This window comes from Colobus angolensis, unplaced genomic scaffold (assembly GCF_000951035.1).
Source record: "Colobus angolensis palliatus isolate OR3802 unplaced genomic scaffold, Cang.pa_1.0 Scaffold186, whole genome shotgun sequence".
Classification (NCBI taxonomy): Eukaryota; Metazoa; Chordata; class Mammalia; order Primates; family Cercopithecidae; genus Colobus; species Colobus angolensis.
Window position 1 is genome coordinate 287,563 of NW_012114999.1, and position 21,657 is coordinate 309,219.

At 36.3% G+C, this 21,657-nt stretch overlaps 1 protein-coding gene across 4 annotated transcripts in view; it reads left to right on the forward strand.

Moving 5' to 3' along the window:
* Positions 1 to 21,341, forward strand: part of CDC7 (cell division cycle 7) — a 24,719-nt gene extending 3,378 nt beyond the window's left edge. For 3 of the 4 annotated variants that reach the window (XM_011939960.1, XM_011939958.1, XM_011939959.1), the window contains exons 3-12: positions 3,604 to 3,687; positions 4,007 to 4,142; positions 7,320 to 7,413; positions 7,499 to 7,641; positions 8,785 to 9,034; positions 9,670 to 9,765; positions 10,547 to 10,725; positions 11,520 to 11,602; positions 15,829 to 15,978; positions 19,623 to 21,341. In XM_011939960.1, coding sequence (XP_011795350.1) covers positions 3,604 to 3,687; positions 4,007 to 4,142; positions 7,320 to 7,413; positions 7,499 to 7,641; positions 8,785 to 9,034; positions 9,670 to 9,765; positions 10,547 to 10,725; positions 11,520 to 11,602; positions 15,829 to 15,978; positions 19,623 to 20,017 — 1,610 coding nt within the window. In that variant the 3' untranslated portion in view covers positions 20,018 to 21,341. The remainder of the gene's footprint in view (positions 1 to 3,603; positions 3,688 to 4,006; positions 4,143 to 7,319; positions 7,414 to 7,498; positions 7,642 to 8,784; positions 9,035 to 9,669; positions 9,766 to 10,546; positions 10,726 to 11,519; positions 11,603 to 15,828; positions 15,979 to 19,622) is intronic. The other variant, XM_011939961.1, reaches the window with a different exon arrangement.
* Positions 21,342 to 21,657: the final 316 nt, after the last annotated feature.

Consider the following 21,657-nt stretch of genomic DNA (forward strand, 5'->3'; position numbering starts at 1 on the left):
CCCAGCTAATTTTAAATGTTTTTTTACAGATAGGATCTTGCTATGTTGCCCAGGCTGGTCTCAAACTCCTGGCCTCAAGCAGTCCTCCCATCTTGGCCTCCCAAAGCACTGCAATTACAGGTGTGAGCCACCATGCCTGGCCAGTAAGCTTGTATTATTTTTTTTAAGTATCTTACGATATGCCAAGTTTTAGTAAGTGAGAAAGATCTGTTCAGTGAAAGAATGATGTATAAACTCTATATTGAATGTCTCCTCCATACTGGTGAACTCTACTGGAAGGAAGGCTTGCTTCATTCTGTTTGTTACAATGACACCCTTAGCCCATGCTTCTAAAATGGGCTATGGGTAACCTCTTTGTTTGACTGGGACAGATCTAGCTTATGACTATTGTCACAATGTAATTATTATTCGTGCTACCTTTTCACTCAAGAGTGTCCCAGTTTGGGCTTACATTATATTTTTCCAGCAGTTAGCTGTTTTTACAGGACATATGAAACAGAGAGTACATGAAGCCCCAGAATAACCATGACTGTATTCCTAGAGTGTCAGTTTTATTCCATGATAAGATATTGAAAACGTTTCATTTACATGATGAATATTTATTAAGTGTCTATTATATACAGACACTTTTTTAGGTGCTAGGGATAAATCAAAGCATAAAACAGAAATTAACACCCTGGTAGTTAGACAGTAGACAGACAGTAAACAAAAGAAATAAATACTAATGTTCAAAAGTGATTAGTGTTACAAAGAAAATGTAAAAGGGAAGGGGAGATAGGAAGTATTGGGGAAGGAGATTGTAATTTTAGTAAGTATAGTTGGTCATAGCCTTCTGTAACATTTGAGCTAAGACTTCAAGGTGGTGAAGAAGAGTGAGCTGTGCAGATATTTGGGGAAGAGCATTCCAAACAGAGGAAACAGCAAGTACCAAGACCCTGAGATGGGAGTGTGCCTAGCATTCAAGAATAGCAAGGAGGTCATTGTGGCTAGAATGGGGAAGGTAATTGGAGTGAAGTCAAAGAGATATGTAAAGAGACTTTCTAATAGAGTGAGATGTGGAAACCATTAGAGGTTTTGAGCAAAATCGTGACAAGGTGACTTAGCTTTATCAGAATACTCTGTTTAAACTCTGTTTGCTATGTTGCAAGCTGACTGACTGCTGCATTACAGAGACTACAGGCTGGCAAGGAGTGTAGTTAAGGAGAGTATTGGTATATTAAAACCAAATTGGATATATTATGTAGCAGAAAACAAAAGTTACTTAAAATGTCAAAATAGAAACCTAGACCTTCATGTATAAAATAGAGGCATTTAAATAATTTTTAGCATATTATAGACTTTTCAGGGTCCTCCTCCAATCCTCAAAGTCTATTTCATTTGTCTATCTCTAGTACTGTTTTCCAGCTTTTGACATGAATGCACTTTTCTGCTTTCTGCTCTCATTTCCCACTTCAGAATTTGAGGATATTGCATTCACTTTGGTTGCCAGGAAGTTTTACTGTTGTTTAAAATTGTTGAAGTTGTTCTGAAGTGACAGGAAACATTTTGAGTTTTGTAAAGAGGAGTAGGTACATAGTAAGTGAGTAGTGGTGTGGAAGCACCCTTAATGTTTCTCCTCCCCTTCACATCTGTTCTCCACTTGTCATTTTTCTTCTTAAAAACTTTCTGTAGCTTTCATGTGCATTCTCTCTTCTCTTCCTCAGCCACATTCTATTTCTTTTATTATTATTATTATTATTGAAACAAGGTCTCCCTCTTCTATCGCCCAGGCTGGAGTACAGTGGCATGATCATAGTTTAGTAACCTCAAGCTCCTGGGCTAAAGGTATCCTTCTGCCTCAGTCTCTGTAGCTGAGACTACAGGCCTGTGTTACAAAGGCCAGCTAATTTTTTGTTTGTTGGTTTGGTTTTTAACTTTTTTAAGAGATGGGGTCTCAAACACCTGGCCTCAAGCAATCTTCTTGCCTTGGTCTCCTAAAGTGCTAGGATTACAGGCCTGAGCCACTACCCCAGGCCACATTGTATTTCATTGTCTCTCAGCCCTCCCCCTGCCCTAATCATCCAAGCCTTTTTTGTTTTTTGTTGTTTTTTTTTCTTGTTACTGTCTTTACAGACATAGTTAATTTTTCCTAAAGTGTTTTCTTCAACTTTCACTACTTGGTGAATGCTTCAGAACAAAACTTAGCCATCAACTGAAGGCTTCCTATCACCTTCAGAAATCCTCCGCAACCTAGTAGTGTATGCATTCTTTTGTTACAGGTATCACCTTGTATTAAGAATAATAACATGTGTCCTCTACTAAACCAAGCTCCTAGTGGCTGTACCACATTTATTAGTTTTTTTTTACATGCCCATTGCTGAGCATTTTTTAAAACAGTATTTATTTAAATGAATTAGTTCTAGCCTGGTGTGGTGGCTCATGCCTGTAATCACAGCACTTTGGGAGGCCAAGGTGGGCAGATCACTTGAGATCAGGAGTTCAAGACCAGCATGGCCAACGTGGTGAAACCCCGTCTCTACTAAAAATACAAAATTTAGCCGGGCATGGTGGTGCGCGCCTGTAATTACAGCTGCTCACGAGGCTGAGGCATGAGAATCTCTTGAACCCGGGAGGCAGAGATTGCAGTGAATGGAGATTACATCACTGCACTCCATCCAGCCTGGGCAACAGAGTGAGACTCCATCTCAAAAAAAGAAAGAAAATTAGAAAATATATGTATAATTAAAATAAAGGAATAAGTTCTGTAGACATCAGCAACACCTCTGTGAAACTGGGCAAATGATTTAACTTCCCTGAATTGAGTTTCTTTATCTGAAAAATCAGGATAATAATTCCTGTTCTGCCAAGTTCACAGTACTGTTAGGAAGATCTGAAAAGATAATGCACGTGCAAGTGCTTTGAAAATGTCTTAAACTTATGCTACGTAGGGCTAGTAGAGCCTAGATACTGTAATAAAATCTGAAGAGTCTTACCTAGTTCTCTTCTGTATCCAGTAGTTTACTGGGTTTTGTATTATTGTGTTCCCTTGTTTTAACTATGTACATTTTTATAAAGAACTGATATGTATTTAAATGTAGCAATGTATCTATAGTCAAGGATAGAGAGTACTACTGGCAATTGGGATAAATTTTTAAAAATACTTTTTTACATGCTTGAGAGCTTTAGTAGGCCTTCTCTCTAAAAATATAGGGTGAATATTCAATACATAAAATTTTACCAAGCCTTTAAGATTTTGTATCTTTACGGGAAATAGTTTACAAGAACATCGCAATGTGTCCTTCTCATGCCATCTAGTGATCAGAGCACAAATTGTTTAGTCATTTTAAAAATGTGGTGGTTTTTCATGTTGTAATCTGTACAGTAACAATGTATCTATTAGTATATAATTCCAGTACAGTAGAAATTTGGTGTATTTCATTTTTGTCTGTTCAAGAGGTGTATGTGAGTTGTAGCAACTTGATAGGGTTTTAATCTTACAAGTTTTATTAAAACTTTTATTTATAATTAATTATGTTTTATAATTTCATTTAGCTTTTTAAATTTTAAGAAACTATAAAATATATTGTCATTGATTAAAAGTCTAAATTTTTGTTTCCTTGAAAGGTGTTAAAAAAGATATTGAGAAGCTTTATGAAGCTGTACCACAGCTTGGGAATGTGTTTAAGATTAAGGACAAAATTGGAGAAGGTAATTTGGGGATATGCTTTACTATTTTTACAAGGTCTTTTTTCCCTCCTGTTTTCCTTTTGTAATCTTGGTTTTCATTACTATTTCTTGTTGAAAAATACACCACTTTTTCTATTAAGACCGTAGTTTTACTACTAATTATGGTAACAGCTTTTCTTTTTCAACCTCAAAGAAAGAATAAATAATAAATATTTACAGCAAAATGAAATTCTGTTTTAATCTATTATGCCATTGAAACAGTTTTTACAATCTTTTATGATTGTTTCATTAACATTTTTTAAAACCCCGATATTGAAAAATTTAATACATTGTTTTACAGGCACTTTCAGCTCTGTTTATTTGGCCACAGCACAGTTACAAGTAGGACCTGAAGAGAAAATTGCTCTAAAACACTTGATTCCAACAAGTCATCCTGTAAGAATTGCAGCTGAACTTCAGTGCCTAACAGTGGCTGGGTAGGCAATTTAAACATATTTTAATTGAACTTGTATATAATTTATAAGATTTTAAAGTAGATGCTTAGCAGGGATGAGGAGATTGTATGTGAATTAAATACATTTTTCAGTCAAGTGTTTGCAATTTGCTAGCACTTTCCTTCTAACCTTGCAATAGTTAGTTAAATTTATAGTAATTCTTTTAGATTGGATTTCCCTTGAGGCTCGGCTTGATTTCCTGTCTTTTATCACTGCTTTTTGTAACCTTCCTGCCAAATCATAAACCTTGGCTTTCATGGTTTACATTATTTTGTAAATGTAGGGAACTCACATTTCACATTTCCCCAGCTATTGACGACCTCATCTAATATTTTATTTAGAATAATGGAATCATCTGGTATGGTTTCTCTCTGCTGGGTCATTTCTGTCAACATATGGACATGATTTAGTATCTTATCCTCCTAAACTGCCCTCCTTCTTCCACCTGCTCCATCATTTCTTTGTTCCCCCTTAACAGCCAGACTTCTCAACAATTATCTGCATACATTGTTTTCATTCCACACCTCCCTTTCACTAAATACTCACTGTGGCTGTTCTCCTCTAAACTGGAAACTATAGAGTCAGCCATTACTCTAGGCATCATTTAGCACAATTGACTTGAACCCTTATCTTGACTTCTGTACTGCCACACCCTCCTTGTTTTCTTCTTCCCTCATTTGGCCTTTCATTTTCAGTGTCTTTGCCAGCTCTTCCACTTCTATCTGACCCCTAAATGTTGGAGTTCCTCATGCTTGCTCTTGGGTTTCTCTGTATTCTCCTTAGTGTCCTCCAATTCCACATGATCTAAAGTAATGATTCCCACAAGTATATAGTTAATCTCAGACCTTTTATGGTAACTACAGGTTTGTATATATCCACCTGCCTATTTAACATTTCCACTTGGTGCCTGATAAATATCTCAGACCTAATATGCCAAAACTAAACCTTAACATGCCAAAAATAACCCCACGACAACAAATGTTCTTGTCTACCCATCTCTGCAAATGGCCCATCTACACACTTGTTCGGGCCAGAAACCTAGAAATCATCCTCATTTTCTGTTTCTCTCCTAAACCACATTAATCACTAAGTCCTAGCCATTTTGCCTCTAAAATATATCTAGAAGTTCATCCATGTCTGTCTTCTCTGCCACTACCTCAGCTGAAGCCTAGACTAGAACTGTAGCCTGCTGCATCTTTCTCCCCTTCATTCTGTCTTCACACAGCAGCCAGAATGATCTTTAAAATATAAAATACATATGTATATAACTTAAATTGGGTCATTAGTTCCCCCACTTAAAATCTTTCAATGGTTTCCCTATGTACTTTGAAAAAAAAATTCAACCTTCTTATGCCTATCTTCCCAGCTCCCTCACTGTGCTCCATTTCTTTAGTTTATCGAATTTGTCTCAAGAGCTTTCTTACCTCAGGGCCACTGCCCAGACCGTTTGCCCATTCAGGAAGGCCTCTCCCAGTCATTGCCTGATGACCCTTTATCCTCTGATCTGAGCAAGAGTGAAACTGGACACAGTAGTTCATGCTTGTAATCCCAGCACTTTGGGAGGATTGCTTGAGGCCAGGAGTTTGAGACTTGCCTGGGCAACATAGCAAGACCCCATCTTTACAAAAAACTTAAAAATTGGCCAGGCAGAGTGGCACACATCTGTAGTCCCAGCTACTTGGGAGACTGAGGTAGGAGGATCATTTGAGCCCAGGAGTTTGAGGCTGTAATGACCTGCGATCGCTCCACTGCACTCCACCCAGCGTGGTCAGCAAAACAAGACCCTGTCTCTAAGGAAAAAAAAAGAGTGACACTGCTTGAAAGATGTCTTCTCTGAATTAAATTAGATTCTCCTATTTTCTTTTAATTGTCATAGCATCTTTTGATTTCTTTCAAAGCCCTTACCATAATCTGTCATTATAAGTTACCTTGTTACTATCTGTATTGTCCACTAGGTAGTAAACTCCATGAGGACAGAAATTCTGTAAATTTTATTCACTGTTGCATTACTAATGTCTGTAATCCCTAACAGCAAATAACAGTGCCCACTAAATATTGAATGAATGAATAAGTAAGCCTGTTTGTTTCAGCCCTCTGTGTATTATAGAAGACAAGAAAATGAGATGGCCTCTGTAAAGAATGTGTGCATACATTCTTGTACCATAAATGTGTTCATTCCTTTTTCTATACTTTAACTATCTCCCTCTACCACTTTTTCTTTTTCTGTGCTTAACAAGGTACATGCTAAAAATGCCTTCATCTGATCTTACAATTCAGTCAGGCAAATTTTAGGCTCAGCTTCCATTGTATTATATTTTCCTTCCTTCTGTTTTGTTTCTTCCTTTCCACTTAAATTGCTGTCTTAAAAATTACCAGTTAATTATTCTTTGCCAAACTAAAAGCCTTCCCTCGGTTGTTATTCTGTTTGACTTCCATGCTAATAACTCTTCCTTCAAAATTCCTTTCTTATTTGGCTCTCTAACTTGACTTCTTCCAAGCTTAGTTTTCTTTTCTCACTATTAATTTTCATGTCTCTAGGTATCATTTCTCTGCAAGTACTCTCACTGACTTCTCACTTGTCTTAAGGTTTTGTCCCTTATCTAGATATCGCTATCAAAATGATGAGGTCTGGTTTTAGCTGCTGCTTTTACTGGCTTCTTTACTTATGTTTTGATATCTCTATTGTTTTCTTACTCAGGCTCAAAATCATAGAAATCACCTTGGTCCTATTTTCCTCTTTTATGAAGCAGTGTAGCATAATGATTAAGAGCATATATCTGGAGCAAAACGCCTGGGTTCAAATCCTGGCTATATGATCTATTAGTTTAGTGACCCTGATTTATTTATTACTGTTACCATCTTATCTGCTAAGTCTTATTAATCTTTTCCCTTTTTTCTCACTGCCACTTCCCCAGTTACAACTATAATTACCTTGTTGGAATTATTATAGTAACCTCAAAACTGGTGCTATTTTTGTTTTAAAAGATAACTTGAACACAAGAACACAAGTCACTTATGTTTATATTATGTGATGATGATTTTAAGTCAGTTTTCTAGCAATATGTATGCATTGCTAAAATTGCGGTTTTTAAAATTAGGCATAAAGTTTCAGTCCCTCTGACCTTTCCTCTAAAAGTTCATTGTGCATTTTTCCACTAGGGGGCAAGATAATGTCATGGGAGTTAAATACTGCTTTAGGAAGAATGATCATGTAGTTATTGCTATGCCATATCTGGAGCATGAGTCGTTTTTGGTAGGTGTTAATATTTCTTGAATTTTTATTAGCTGAATATTTCATTGCAAGCAATATTTGTAACTCATTTCATTCATTATTTTAGGACATTTTGAATTCTCTTTCCTTTCAAGAAGTACGGGAATATATGTTTAATCTGTTCAAAGCTTTGAAACGCATCCATCAGTTTGGTATTGTTCACCGTGATGTTAAGCCCAGCAATTTTTTATATAATAGGCGCTTGAAAAAGTAAGTATGAAGAGTTACTAGAAAATATTTACCCTATTTCTCTTTTAAAAAACAATTTTGTTGTCTATATTTAAGGTATTGAACATGATGTTGTAACATACATAGATAGTATAAAAAGGTTACTATTGTGAAGCAAATATTTCGGTTACCCATTTTATTTTTGTTTTTATTGCAAGAGCAGCTAAAATTTACTCATTTAGCATGAATCCCATATACAATACAGTTTTATTACCTATAATCTTCGGAGTGTGTGTTAGGTCTAGATTTATTTATCCTACATAACTGCTACTTTGTATCCTCTGACCTATATCTCTTAGATAGAACATACTGCAACAGCCATGCACAGATTATTTCTGTTTCAGTTTCTTTGTGATTGGGAAGGGAACTGTGGTGAAGAAGAAGATAAAATTGTATTCGTGGAACAGTGTACATTATTAAGGTATACCATGATTCAGTGGAAATAGCCTGAACTAACAGACTTAGAGTCTAATAATTTTTGACCTTAGACATGTCTGTTACTCTGGACTTCATTTTTCTTTGGACCACATGATAGCCAATTTCCTGTTTTAACACGACAGTTTTATTTTTATATATACTTTTTTAATGCTGATTATAATTATAAGCTGAAAATAACATAAATACCTCTATGTAATGGATCATATTGAACATAGTAAGATTATAACTTCTTTTTTGAGCTTTTATACCCCTGACTTAAATTTTCTTTAATTGGATCAGATTTTAAAACCATGATTTTAATTTTTTAAACTTGCTTAACTGGAAATTATCTGCTATGATGCCATCTCTGCCACCATCAAAGAACAAAGGATTGTGTTTTTGTTATATATTCCTCTTCTGCCTTATGAACCCAGACCACTAGAAAAAGAGAACATTTGATTCATTGTGGGACACCTCTTAATTTGCAATCCAAGTTAGCTGTTAAATTCTTACTTTGTCTGGAAAACTTATTTTTTTTTCTTTTCCAGAATGCTATAAATTCCCCCCCCAAAAAAAACAGCAGAATGTTGTAAATTCCTAATTGATCCCAAAAAGAATTAGTTTTTATGAGGATGGTTTGAGAGTATTACAATGTTACTAAGCTTTAATTGTTACAGATAAGTAAAAATGCTTAATTTTGTCTCTTAGGTATGCCTTGGTAGACTTTGGTTTGGCCCAAGGAACCCATGACACGAAAATAGAGCTTCTCAAATTTGTCCAGTCTGAAGCTCAGCAGGAAAGGTGTTCACAAAACAAATCCCACATAATCACAGGAAACAAGATTCCATTGAGTGGCCCAGTACCTAAGGAGCTGGATCAGCAGTCCACCACAAAAGCTTCTGTTAAAAGACCCTACACAAATGCACAAATTCAGATTAAACAAGGAAAAGATGGAAAGGTTCTCTCTCTTTTATTTCTTAAGTACTGACACTGTTTTAGAAATGTACTCCTTCAGCCAACAGAGGGAGATACAATACTAGGATAGTACTTGTAATTTAAAAAACTTTTTTTTTACATTTGTTATATGTATTCAGTTGATTGATTTTTCACTAAGATTTGTACTGAATCATTTTGGTTACTATTTTAAAACTAAAATTTAGTTTGTCAGTTTATAACGTTTGTCATTACCTATTATGAAATCATATTTTATGACAAAAATGGAAAATACTACATTTTCCCTGCATGTTAAAAAGTTCAGATTATCCTTTTTAAAAGAAAGCATTAGTTATAGGGGAGGAATTCTGAAGTGTCTATCTCCATTTTAGCTGCACAGCAAAATGTAACATCCATGCAGGTGGTTTTTGAATTTTTTTAGTTACATATATTTGTGGACTATGATAACATTGTATGGGTGTTGAATTCTGTCTAGACTATTTTCTCCTTTCACAGAAGTGGTTTGGTGCCTGAGAATGACTTGGATGCATCTGTTTTTGTTTCATCTCACTTAACTCTTTCAAAACTATGGCAGAGTACAGCTGGCAGAAAGTGTTACAGATATAATCCTTATTTTCCTTGTTTTTGTTGGTATTGTAGGAGGGATCTGTAGGCCTTTCTGTCCAGCGCTCTGTTTTTGGAGAAAGAAATTTCAATATACACAGCTCCATTTCACATGAGAGCCCTGCAGTGAAAGTAAGTAATGTAGCTTAATAGCATAATGGTCAGTCAGTCATACACTGAAGAGAATTTAGGTAATAACTAGATTAACATTTATTATCAGAACTTTTTTTAAAGTAGAGTTTGGCTTTGGCAGAAGGTATTACTGCTTTGAGCATTTAGTCAAAACTTGTTTTCTCCAGTTTTTTTCTGAACTATTCTGGTGGAATTTTTTCTCATTTTTGGTTAGCTGACTATTACTGCTCTTTCTCTAGAGGAACATTTAGAACATTAAGGGCTTTTCTGTCATTGCTAGAGTGTGAGCTCCATACAGCTAGCCAACTGTTCTGACACATAGTTGATAGTGTAAAGATGTTTGTAAAGTTAACAAAATCATCATCAACGTAGATGATTTCAGATTGACTTAGGATATCTTGTGACAGCTAGACAGCATGAGCAACAAATTAAAACTGTGATTTTAGCCAATGTACTTGTGCAGTTTACAGTTCTGAAATGGAGTTAGACACTAGAACATAACTGTTTTATACTTTTGTAATATATCAGGAAAAGTTCTAATAAAGTATAAGTCAAATATTGGCCAAGCTAGGACCAATGAGTAAATTTTAATATAAGGCGACTTTGCAGAAAAACCCAAGAAGACCTTAAACATTTTAATAGACAACTGTTTATTTACCGTCCAATAGCCATTCAGCAGTTTTTAAAGTTATGCTTCTGCTGTTGCTTTTTGCCATACTAGCATTTTAGGACATCGTGTTAAATGTCATGAAAATAGAAAAATAAGACTTTTCTTTTACAGCTCATGAAGCAGTCAAAGACTGTGGATGTACTGTCTAGAAAGTTAGCAACAAAAAAGAAGGCTATTTCTGCAAAAGTTATGAATAGTGGTGTGATGAGGAAAACTGCCAGTTCTTGCCCAGCTAGCCTGACCTGTGACTGCTATGCAACAGATAAAGTTTGTAGTATTTGCCTTTCAAGGTAATGTGTTTTGATGGTGTTATAAAATCACCAGCATGCTGCCATTAGAAATTGCATTGATTTGGGTGGATAATTTTGTGAGTGCAAGGGATCAATACAGATCAGTGCACTACAGTGGGCCTTGATGCACAGCAGTAGTATCTTGAAGAGCAAATGATAACATTTTCATATATTATTTAATATGGATATACTCTGGAAAACGCATTTGCTCTTATATGCAAATAAGTGGGACAGGGTGGCTTTTAGAAGCTTCGAATCACACATTTTGCTTGCTGATGTAATCTTTTCTGTTTTCTCTTTTTATTCCCATTTATGTGGAGTAACCAGAACCAAACAGTAAGAGCTCCTCTCTTACTCCCACCTCCAACTCTTTGATTCATAAATTTCTCCCTTTCCTTCAAGACTTGGCTTTCATAAAGCCTTTCCTGATTAACTCAAATATATAAGTGTATCTGCGATCAATTACTCCAAACAGAAATGAATTTTTATACCTGTGAATTGCTATTGGGTTCTGTTTTTCTATTGTGGCTCTTATTATCCACTACTGCTTTTTCTTCTTGGAGGTTATTTTAAAACTTTTCTGGAGTAAGTCCGGGGAACTAGTAGAGGGGGTAAAGAACAGTAGAAGAAAAATCGAGGCTTTTTATCCCACTAGATTATCATTTACTTCATAGTAACACTTACTATATAGGTCTCGAGGCAAAATTTACTGTGAACTAAATTGATGAATGTTGTCTTTTAGACTTATATAGTTCAACTTTAACATAACTAGAGAAATCTTATTTCATCATAAGGCGTCAGCAGGTTGCCCCTAGGGCAGGTACACCAGGATTCAGAGCACCAGAGGTCTTGACAAAGTGCCCCAATCAAACTACAGGTATGTTGTACTGGAAATACAGAACCCAATTAAAATGGATTGTCCCAGATGTATTTTATTTTATGATCTTTGTCTATTTATAACTAATATTTGAGCTCTTCTGTTTTTATTTAAGTTATGTAAGCAGTTCTAGCAGTGTGGCATTCCTATTTTTGAGCTAATGCTATTCTTTATGAAAGTTTTTAATCCTAATGTTGCCTCTCTTTTTTTTTTTTTAAACAGCTTATTCTATAGATTACATTTTGCGTATTTATTTACAGGATGGTAAGATCATCTTGTAAATAAATACGCAAAATGTAATCTATGGAATTTTGTTGACATCAGCTTTGTGGGGGAAAAAAATTATGTTTAATAGTTTTTGCCAACCAAAGACTTAAAGCATTTTATTTGCTTGCTTAATACCTCAAAAATTTCCTGTGATATAGATATAATTGTGTTTGATTAAAATTATTTTTGTTATATAAACAATATAATAGCAGTTAGAAGGTTTTGAAAAAGAAAAACGTCTTCCATAATCTAAAAAGTTACCATGGAGCTGGAATTCAGGAAACATCTTGAATGAATAGATGGATCCTGCTGTTCACTTGGATTATGGGCTTTGAAGAAATGCATTCATTCATTGAATGTCTGTTCTTGCTTGCTAATGATAAAATAAATAAATAAATGAGACCATCTGTTCACACTGTAATCAGGACACACCATCAAGTAATTATAAAATAACCTGTTGAGTATGGTAGTAAAACTTATACAAGGTATTTAAGGAGTATCTAACTATCCTAACCCCAAAGAGATTATGAAAGGCAACATGAAAGAAGTGACCTCTTAGAATGTAAATTGGGCTGGGAGGTTAGCATAGAGGCATGAGCCAAGGAACTCAAGAAACAGCATACAGAAAACTAAAAAAGTTTCATTTTGGCCAGGCGCAGTGTCTCACGCCTGCAATCCCAGCACTTTCGGAGGCTGAGATGGGCGGATCACCTGAGGTTAGGAGTTTGAAACCAGCCTGGCCAACATGGTGAAACCCCATCTCTACTAAAAATACAAAAATCAACTGGGTGTGGTGGTGTGCACCTGTAATCCCAGCTACTCGGGAGGCTGAGGCAAGAGAATCACTTGAACCCGGAAGGCGGAAGTTGCAGTGAGCTGAGATCACGCCATTGCACTCCAACCTGGGCGACACGGCAAGACTTTATCTCGGAAAAAAAAAAAAGTCTAATTTTGCTAGAATATTAAGATGCAAGTTGAGGAATGGTGAGAAATAAACCTGGAATGAGGTAGACAAGGTCAGACCACAGTTGTTACAGTTTGGACTATATACTGTACATATAATCAAGTGAAAGAAGTGGCAATGGTATATTCTAGATGGATAATTCTGGCAGGCGTTCAAACAGTTTAGCTTTTGGAGAGTGGTGGCATGAATTTTTCCAGGTGAGAGGATGAAAATGTGAATGAGGGTATTGGTAATAGGAATAAAAAGAAAAGTGAAGGCTTGGAAAAGGCAGAGCTTGGTGGATAATTGGATGTAGAATTTGGGTGTGGTATGGTGAGGGAAAAGGGCATTCAGGATGTTTACCAGATTCCTAGCTTGGGAGACTTGGATGTGTACCAGTAACCAAGGTGGAGAGTAAAGGAGAAGTAACTGGTTTACAGGGGAAAGTAAGGTTGGTTTGGGGTATAATTGGTTTGAGGTATTTGTGGGACATCCAAATAGAGATGTCCAACAGAATCAAAGTTAAGTCTGATGCTCAGCGAAGGAGCTGGGCTAGAAGTGCAGTTGAATGTCATCATTATATAAATGACAGTTGAAACCATGAAGTGGATGGACCAATCAGGGAGAGTATACAGAGGGAGAAGTTAAAACTCTGAGGAACATTAGTTAGCACTTAAGGCTTGGAGAAAACATTGAAGGAGCAGGCAGAGGTACCAAAGGAACTAAGAAAGGCAAGTGGGGCCGGGCACAGTGGCTCACGCCTGTAATACCGGCACTTTGGGAGGCCAAGGCAGGCAGATCACTAGGTCAGGAGTTGAGACTAGCCTGGCCAATATGGTGAAACCCCGTCTCTACTAAAAAGTACAAAAAATTAGCTGGGCGTGGTGGTGCGCACCTGTAGTTCCAGCTACTGCAGAGGCCGAGGCAGGAGAATTGAACCCAGAAGGCAGAGGTCACAGTGAGCCGAGATTGCGCCATTGCACTCCAGCCTGGGCAACAGAGTGAGACTCCCTCTAAAAAAAAAAAAAAGGTGATACAGTAGCCGAAGGAACAGAGCAAATAACCTGGTGATACCAGGAGGTCAACAATTAGGAGAGATGTCCCTTTAAAAAAAAAAAAAAAAAAGAGCTTTTTAACATCAAGTTGAGCTGGTTGTAATCTTTAACAGCCAAAATTAAGAAGATTAAAGTTTCTATAGTGGGAATGTAAATTAGTACAACCACTATGGAAAACAATTTGGATGTTCCTCAAAAAACTAAAAATAGAGCTACTACATGATCCAACAATCCCACTGCTAGGTATATACCCAAAAGAAAGAAAATCAATGTACCAAAGAGGTATCTGTACTCCCATGTTTGTTGAAGCACTATTCATAATAGCCAAAATTTGGAAGTGACATAAGTGTCCATCAACAGATGAATGGATAAAGAAAATGTGGTACTTACACACAATGGAGTACTATTCAGCCATGAAAAAGAAGATCTTGTCATTTGCAACAACATGGATGGAACTGGAGATCATTATGTCAAGTGAAATAAGCCAGGCACCGAAAGACAAGCATTGCATGTTCTCACTTATTTGTGGGATCTAAAAATCAAAACAATTGAACCCATAGAGAGTGGAAAGATGGTTACCAGATGCTGAGAAGGGTAGTGGGAGGGTGTGGGGGACGTGGGGACTGCTAATGGGTACAAAAAATAGTTATAAATGAATAATCCAGCATGTTGGGAGGCCAAGGCGGGTGGATTGCTCGAGCTTAGGAGCTCAAGACCAGCTTGGGCAACATGATAAAATCCTATTTCTACCAAAAATACAAAAAAGTAGCTGGGTGTGGTAGTGTGCACCCGTATTCCCAGCTACTCAGGAGGCTGAGGTGGGAGGATCACTTGAGCCTGGGAGGCGGAGGTTGCAGTGAGCCGAGATCACACCACCACACTCCAGCCTGCACAACAGAGCCAGACCCCATCTCAAAAAAAAAAAGAATGAATAAGACCTAGTATTTGATAGCACAGTGGGGAGACTATAGTCAGTAATTTAATTGTACATTTTAAAATAACGAAAAGAGTACTTTGGGAGGCTGAGGCAGGCAGATCACTTGAGCCCAGGAGCTTGAAACTAACCTGACCAATGTGGCAAAACCCCATCTCTACTAAAAATACAAAAAAAAAGAGCTGGGCATGGTGACATGCCTGCGATCCCAGCTACTCAGGAGGCTGAAGCATGAGAATTGCTTGAACCTGGGAGGCAGAGGTTGCTGTGAGCTGAGACTGTGCCACTGCATTCTAGCCTGGGCCGCATAGCGAGACCCATCTCAAAAAAAAACAAGAAAAGAATATAATTGGATTGTTTGTAACACAAAGGATAAATGCTTGAGGGAATGGATACCCTATTTTCCAGGATGTGATTATTACACATTGCATGCCTGTATCAAAACATGTTATAGACCTCATCAATATATATACCTACTGTGTAATCAGAAAAATTAAAGTCTTTACAGCCACAAAAAAATAAAAATAAAATACTTTTTTAAAAGTTTCTATAGCAGCAGTTGGTGCTAGTGTCAGCTGAAGAAGAGCTTCTAATGTTCATTACTTTTCACTAAAATGAAAGCATTTTGACCAGTATGGTATGTAATTCTCAAGGATCATTCAGATTTTTTCCCTCTTAGCTGTTTTTGGATTCCTTTTGATCCTATAAAATGTTCATTTACTTACTGTTTCCTAATGATTAAGTATCCTTTTAAATTTACCAACATGTTTCTTAAGAAAGAAACATATTTTGCAGTGAGGATTCTCAGTCCTAGTTGTACATTAAAATCACCTGAGGAACTTTTTTAAAAGCATTGATGCCTGAGCCCTACTTTGAAACTGTTCAATCAAAATCTCTGGTTCTGGGCATCTGAATTTTTTAAGGCTCCCAAGGTGATTCTAATGCATAGTAAATGTTGAGGACTATTGATTTAGATGATAAAATTATACATTTGAAATTTATTTTTAAAATTTGTCTTCTATTGCAGCAATTGACATGTGGTCTGCAGGTGTCATATTTCTTTCTTTGCTTAGTGGACGATACCCATTTTATAAAGCAAGTGATGATTTAACTGCTTTGGCCCAAATTATGACAATTCGGGGATCCAGAGAAACTATCCAAGCTGCTAAAACTTTTGGTAAGTAGTTTTGTATTATAGAACAAAACAGAATGCCTTTGATTATCTCCTACAAATCACTTAATAAATTAGTATGAAATTTTCTTTACAAATAAACATTCAGTCTTGATAAAGTTCTCTAATATTAAGTAGAAAATTCTTCAGTTGCTTGAAAATAAACGTATCACCTCTCCTCTATACATATAATCATTTAATCTTATTAAGCACAAGTAATACACTTTTGCGGTATTTAAAGTTTACTTGTATAATTTTGTAAGAATAAGGAGTAAAATCTTAACTCCTTTTAGTTATGGTTTGACTTTTATTACATACATTTACCTTTAATAATATGTTTTACTTTTTTATTGTATTTTAAACATCAGATGTACTACGTCTTGGTACTTAGAGTGTCCTTGCCTTAAATGATCTTAGGCTGTACTAACAAGTAAACAATTAATTATTAATACAGTATAATAAGGATTAGGGAAGAGAATAGAAATTTGTGTTGTCAGGTTGTGTAGGTTTATGGTAGAGAAGCAGAATGCATAGAAGGCCTTAACTGATGGGATATTATTGTAAGCATATATTAGACATGGATGTCATCTCCTTAGCATGCAAGTTCTTCAAGACTGGGGTGTGCAGTGTACTTCATAGGGCACGTGAGAATTATCTCAGCCTTGCTGTGGCCAACAATCTGAACTCAAATGCCCGTTTAATGTTTATTTTCCAAGCTCAGTTATAGTTAATGCTTTCCAAGGAATAAGTGGGATTGACTCAGCTTACTACCACACAATACAGAACACCCCAGGAGATAAAGGTTCAACCAGCCTACCTTAAGAGTAGCTGGGCTACCTTGTGCTCAGCCCCAGGATCAGTGGGTCTTAACCGGGGTTGCATGTCAGAATTATCTGAGAATCTTTAAGAAATACATATGCCTGCCCACTCTACTTATTCTTGGAAAATATGATTCAGAAAAATAAGATACTTAGGAAGGCTCCAGCCTTGTTAGTTTGAAAAAACAAGTGATTTTGACTAAGAAACTACAGGTGTTTAAGAACCACTGCAAAAATTACTGCCCTAGCTTATGCACTAGTGCTAAAGTCCAATCTACAAGAAAAACTTGGTGGTTGTGAAGAAAGCCTCTTCTTAATAGAGGCTTGCCAAAATGTGTTTCTACGGCAAAGTCGGTCCACAATTTGTAACTATCTTGTACTTATTGTAAGAAAATTTTATTTGAAACATAACAAGTATGTTTATTCTCAACTGAGAAAACTTTCATCTACTATTGAATAACTTGGTGAGAGCTTTATGAACGTGAAGTTTATCAGCCAACACCAGAATATTTTATTGAAGAGCCTGAATCCTCCCCATTGGTAATCCAAGTTATAATCAGGGCCAACAATGGAAGTACAACATCTGACACAAAAACACTCCAGATCAAGTGCCATGATAGCAAGCAAGAGATTTTAGAGATTTATCATTGTAATACTTGTTCTCATATTTGAAAAAAAAATAGGACCAGGCGCGGTGGCTCACACCTGTAATCCCAGCACTTCGAGAGGCTGAGGTGGGCGGATCATGAGGTCAGGAGATGAAACCATCCTGGCTAACGTGGTGAAACCCCATCTCTACTAAAAACACAAAAATTAGCTGGGCATGGTAGCACACACTTGTAGTCCCAGCTACTCGGGAGGCTATGAGGCAGGAGAACTGCAGTTGAGGCCAGGAGACGGCAGTTGCAGTAAGCCAAGATTGCACCACTGCACTCCAGCCTGGCAACAGAGCAAGACTGTCTCAAAAAACAAATAATAAAAATAATGCCATAGGACTTGTCTCAGTTGTATTAGTATGACATCTGTAGTTATTTTAGTCAGATCTTACTATAACTTTGGACTGAGTATAAAAGCCTCAAAATTTCAACAAACACAACTGTGTTCCCCTTTGTAACCTAAAGAAATGACTTAGCTGAGATTAGCAGTGAGATCACCTTTACTTCTCTTATCTGTAACCTACTCCACTGTCCTCAGCCCTTAAACCTGGCTCCATTGTGGGTTGTCATTTAGTACTCAGTGAATTGTATTGGATAAATTAAAAAGAAAAGTCTTGAGCTGAAACAAATTCCTGACACACAGTAGTCTGTAACAAAGTATGTTGACTGATTGTGTTAGTTGGAGTTATTTTTCCTGAATATTATAAATGAATCTTCTTTTTGGTCATATAAAAAAAGCATATTGTATAACTTGGGGATATGCTATAACATATACTATTAATTATTTTATGACTTCAGAACAAGCTAATAAAGGAATAAAACTATGTGAGTATTCCCCTCTGGCTCTAATTTTCCAGAGAGAATAGGAATGATAGAATCAGTTCAAAAGTAAAAAAGGATTGGCATATTGTATCCTCATAGAATTTGGTTTTTGGTAATTGTTTCTTTTGTTTCTTCCCTCTCCCTCCCCTCTTTTTCCCCTGGCTTAGTTAAACACCAGTCCAGTAGTTAGTTCAGAATAGGTAAAGGTAACTTTTTATCATCCTCAGCCAGATTAATGACTTTGTTGACAATCTACATTCCCAGAAAAGTATCTAAATGTTATGGTACTTATTGTTTAGTACATTTATGTTTAATAAGTAAATGCAAGGCAAAAATAATACATGATTGCCATTTGCGTGATTAACTTCTTTTTGCACATCTGATAATAAACCCATCAGGAAGTTGTTTCGGACATTTATATTTTTAAAAACTGAGATATAGTTTGTTTATTTGTTCATTCAGAAGCATTTATTGGGGCTTTATGTATGCCAAGTACTATTGCAAGTCTCTGCTTTGACAGAGCTTAAATTCTACTGAGGGAGAGAACATAAATACTATGAGAAATGAGTGGTACTGAGAAAGATAAAAGGAAAAGGGGAGGGAAGAGGCTCATTTGTCAAGAACAGCATCTCTAAGGATGTATGTTGTCATTTGAACAGAGTTGTTGAAATGAATAATGCCTTTTTGTCTAGTCCAACAGACATTAACTGACCACCTAATATGTACCAGGCATAAGTTGGGTTTGGGGGGTTCAAAGATAGGTAAGACAGTTCCTACCTTCAAAGAGCTCACAGTCTACTAGGTGGGACAGACATATATAGGATAGCAAAAATAATAGTAGAACTCCCAAGATACAGTAGAAGCTGAAATTGATCAATTCTCTCTGAGGGTGTCAAGCCTGAGGTGATTCTGGATCTGAGTGGTGATGCCAGTGAGAGTGGCCTGGACACACAAGGGGTGCAGGGCATCCTAGGCAAAGACAGGAGTCATGTAGTCGAAGACATAGAAGGCTGGAAAGGAAGTAGAGTAGGGGCGTGGGAGCTGCAGCTAGTTAAAGATTGTAGAAGGATAAGATGAAGCTTGAGAAATTGGCAGAGTCAAGTGAGTGCCTGGCATAGCTTAGTAAGTCACTGCTTTCTACTTACTATCTCCCACTTTATCTCCCACTATGCAATTCAAATACAACTTAAATATAGCATGTGGTGCTCTATCTCACTGTATGTGTGTGTGTGTTTGTGTGTCCATGTCCATAAAGCATGTTTGAACTTTCATGTTTCTCATGAGAGAGGCTTCTGATATACTCAAATAATAAAATGGCTTTTTCTGTTGTTTTTTTTTATTCTTTTGCTTTTAGGGAAATCAATATTATGTAGCAAAGAAGTTCCAGCACAAGACTTGAGAAAACTCTGTGAGAGACTCAGGGGTATGGATTCTAACACTCCCAAGTTAACAAGTGATATACAAGGACCTCCTTCTCATCAACCAACTGTTTCAGAGAAGACTGACCATAAAGCTTCTCGCCTCATACAAACGCCTCCAGGACAATACTCAGGGAATTCATTTAAAAAGGGGGATAGTAATAGCTGTGGGTGTTGTTTTGATGAGTATACTACCAATTTAGAAGGCTGGAATGAGGTACCTGATGAAGCTTATGACCTGCTTGATAAACTTCTAGATCTAAATCCAGCTTCAAGAATAACAGCAGAAGAAGCTTTGCTGCATCCATTTTTTAAAGATATGAGCTTGTGATGATGGGTCTTCATTTAATGTTTACTGTTATGAGGTAGAATAAAAAAGAATACTTTGTAATAGCCATAAGTTCTTGTTTAGAGACCAGAGCAGGATTAATAATTTATTTTAACATTTTAGTGTTTGGTGGCACATTCTAAAATATAGATTAAGAATACTTAAAATGCCTGGGATAGTTGTTGGGACTAACAACATGATTTGAGTTAAACCTACCTAAGTAGATTTTAGGTGAGTTCCTTATTAGGTCAGATTTTTAGTTTCCCTAATTACCTTTCACTGACATATGCAGAAAAAGGAGCAGTTTTAGTTTTAATTAATTAAAATTAATGGATGTGATGAGGATTAAATGAATCAAAAGACTTAATTTGTAGATTTTTTTAGAGTTATGAGCTATGTATACTTTGGGGAAACAACCTGGTGCTGGTGCTCTAACAATGTAAGTAAAGAAGATAATTTCCTTTTCTAGAGGTACATATTATGCCTTTTATGAACACTAAAACAATGAGGAAATGTTGGTCATGGGGCAAAGTATCACTTAAAATTGAATTTATCCATTTTTTAAAAACACTTTATGAAAGCATTTTAGTGTGAATAGCCATTTTTTCTTAATGGCTTCTCGATTTTCTTCCTTCTCTGCCCCTACCAAAAACATTCTCCTTGGAAATTATATGGTGCTGACCACAAAGTTTCTGGATGTTTTACTAAATATTGTATGTGTTTACAGTTGGGAATTTAAAATAATATATACACTGGTTGATAAAGGGAAGCTGCAGGACCAAGGTGAAGATTGATAGTCCAAATGCTTTTCTTTTTTGAGATGTATATTTTTTCACACCATCTTAGATATAATTAGGTAGCTGCTGAAAGGAAAAGTGAATACAGAATTGACAGTATTATTGGAGATTTTTCCTCTGCATAGAGCCATCCAGATCTCTGTATCCTGTTTTGACTAAGTCTTAGGTGGGTTGGGAAGAGAGAAAATGAAGTAGGCAAAGAGAAAAGGACCCAAGATAGAGGTTTATATTCAGAAATGATATATATCAATGACAGCATATCAAACTTCCTATGGGAAAAAGTCTGGTGGTTGGGTCAGCTGACAGATTTCCCATTTAGTAGTCATAAAATACAGAAATAGTTGAGGGACATATATTCATTTTGTTATTTTGAGCATTGGTAGGTCAGTATATCTACCTAATCTGTTTGGTAATTATAGGATGTATCTGTATAAACCATTACCATTTATCTGCTCTGTCTTATGCCATAATCTTAAAAAGAATTGAATGCTCTTGAATTTGTATATTTAATAAAGTTATCCTTTTATATTTTTTATGTCAGAGTACTCATTTGAAAAATAGCATTTTTTTTTTAATTGACCGCTGGGAATATTTTTCTTTTGAGATGGGTGAATGATTATATTTCTTCAGCAAATAGGTAGCATGTTAATGAAACAGTCATGTTAACACATATTCAGAAATTAAAGAGAAAGAAAAATTTACCAAAAGGGTAGATAGGGAGACATTCTCTAAGAAAGTTTAAAATTTAGGGCTGTTGTTTTAACTTTCCATTAATGGCAAAGAACTTGATTGATCCTGAGGGGGAAGTAAAAGGGAGCTAGTGTTTTTAAAGATACCTAGTGTTAC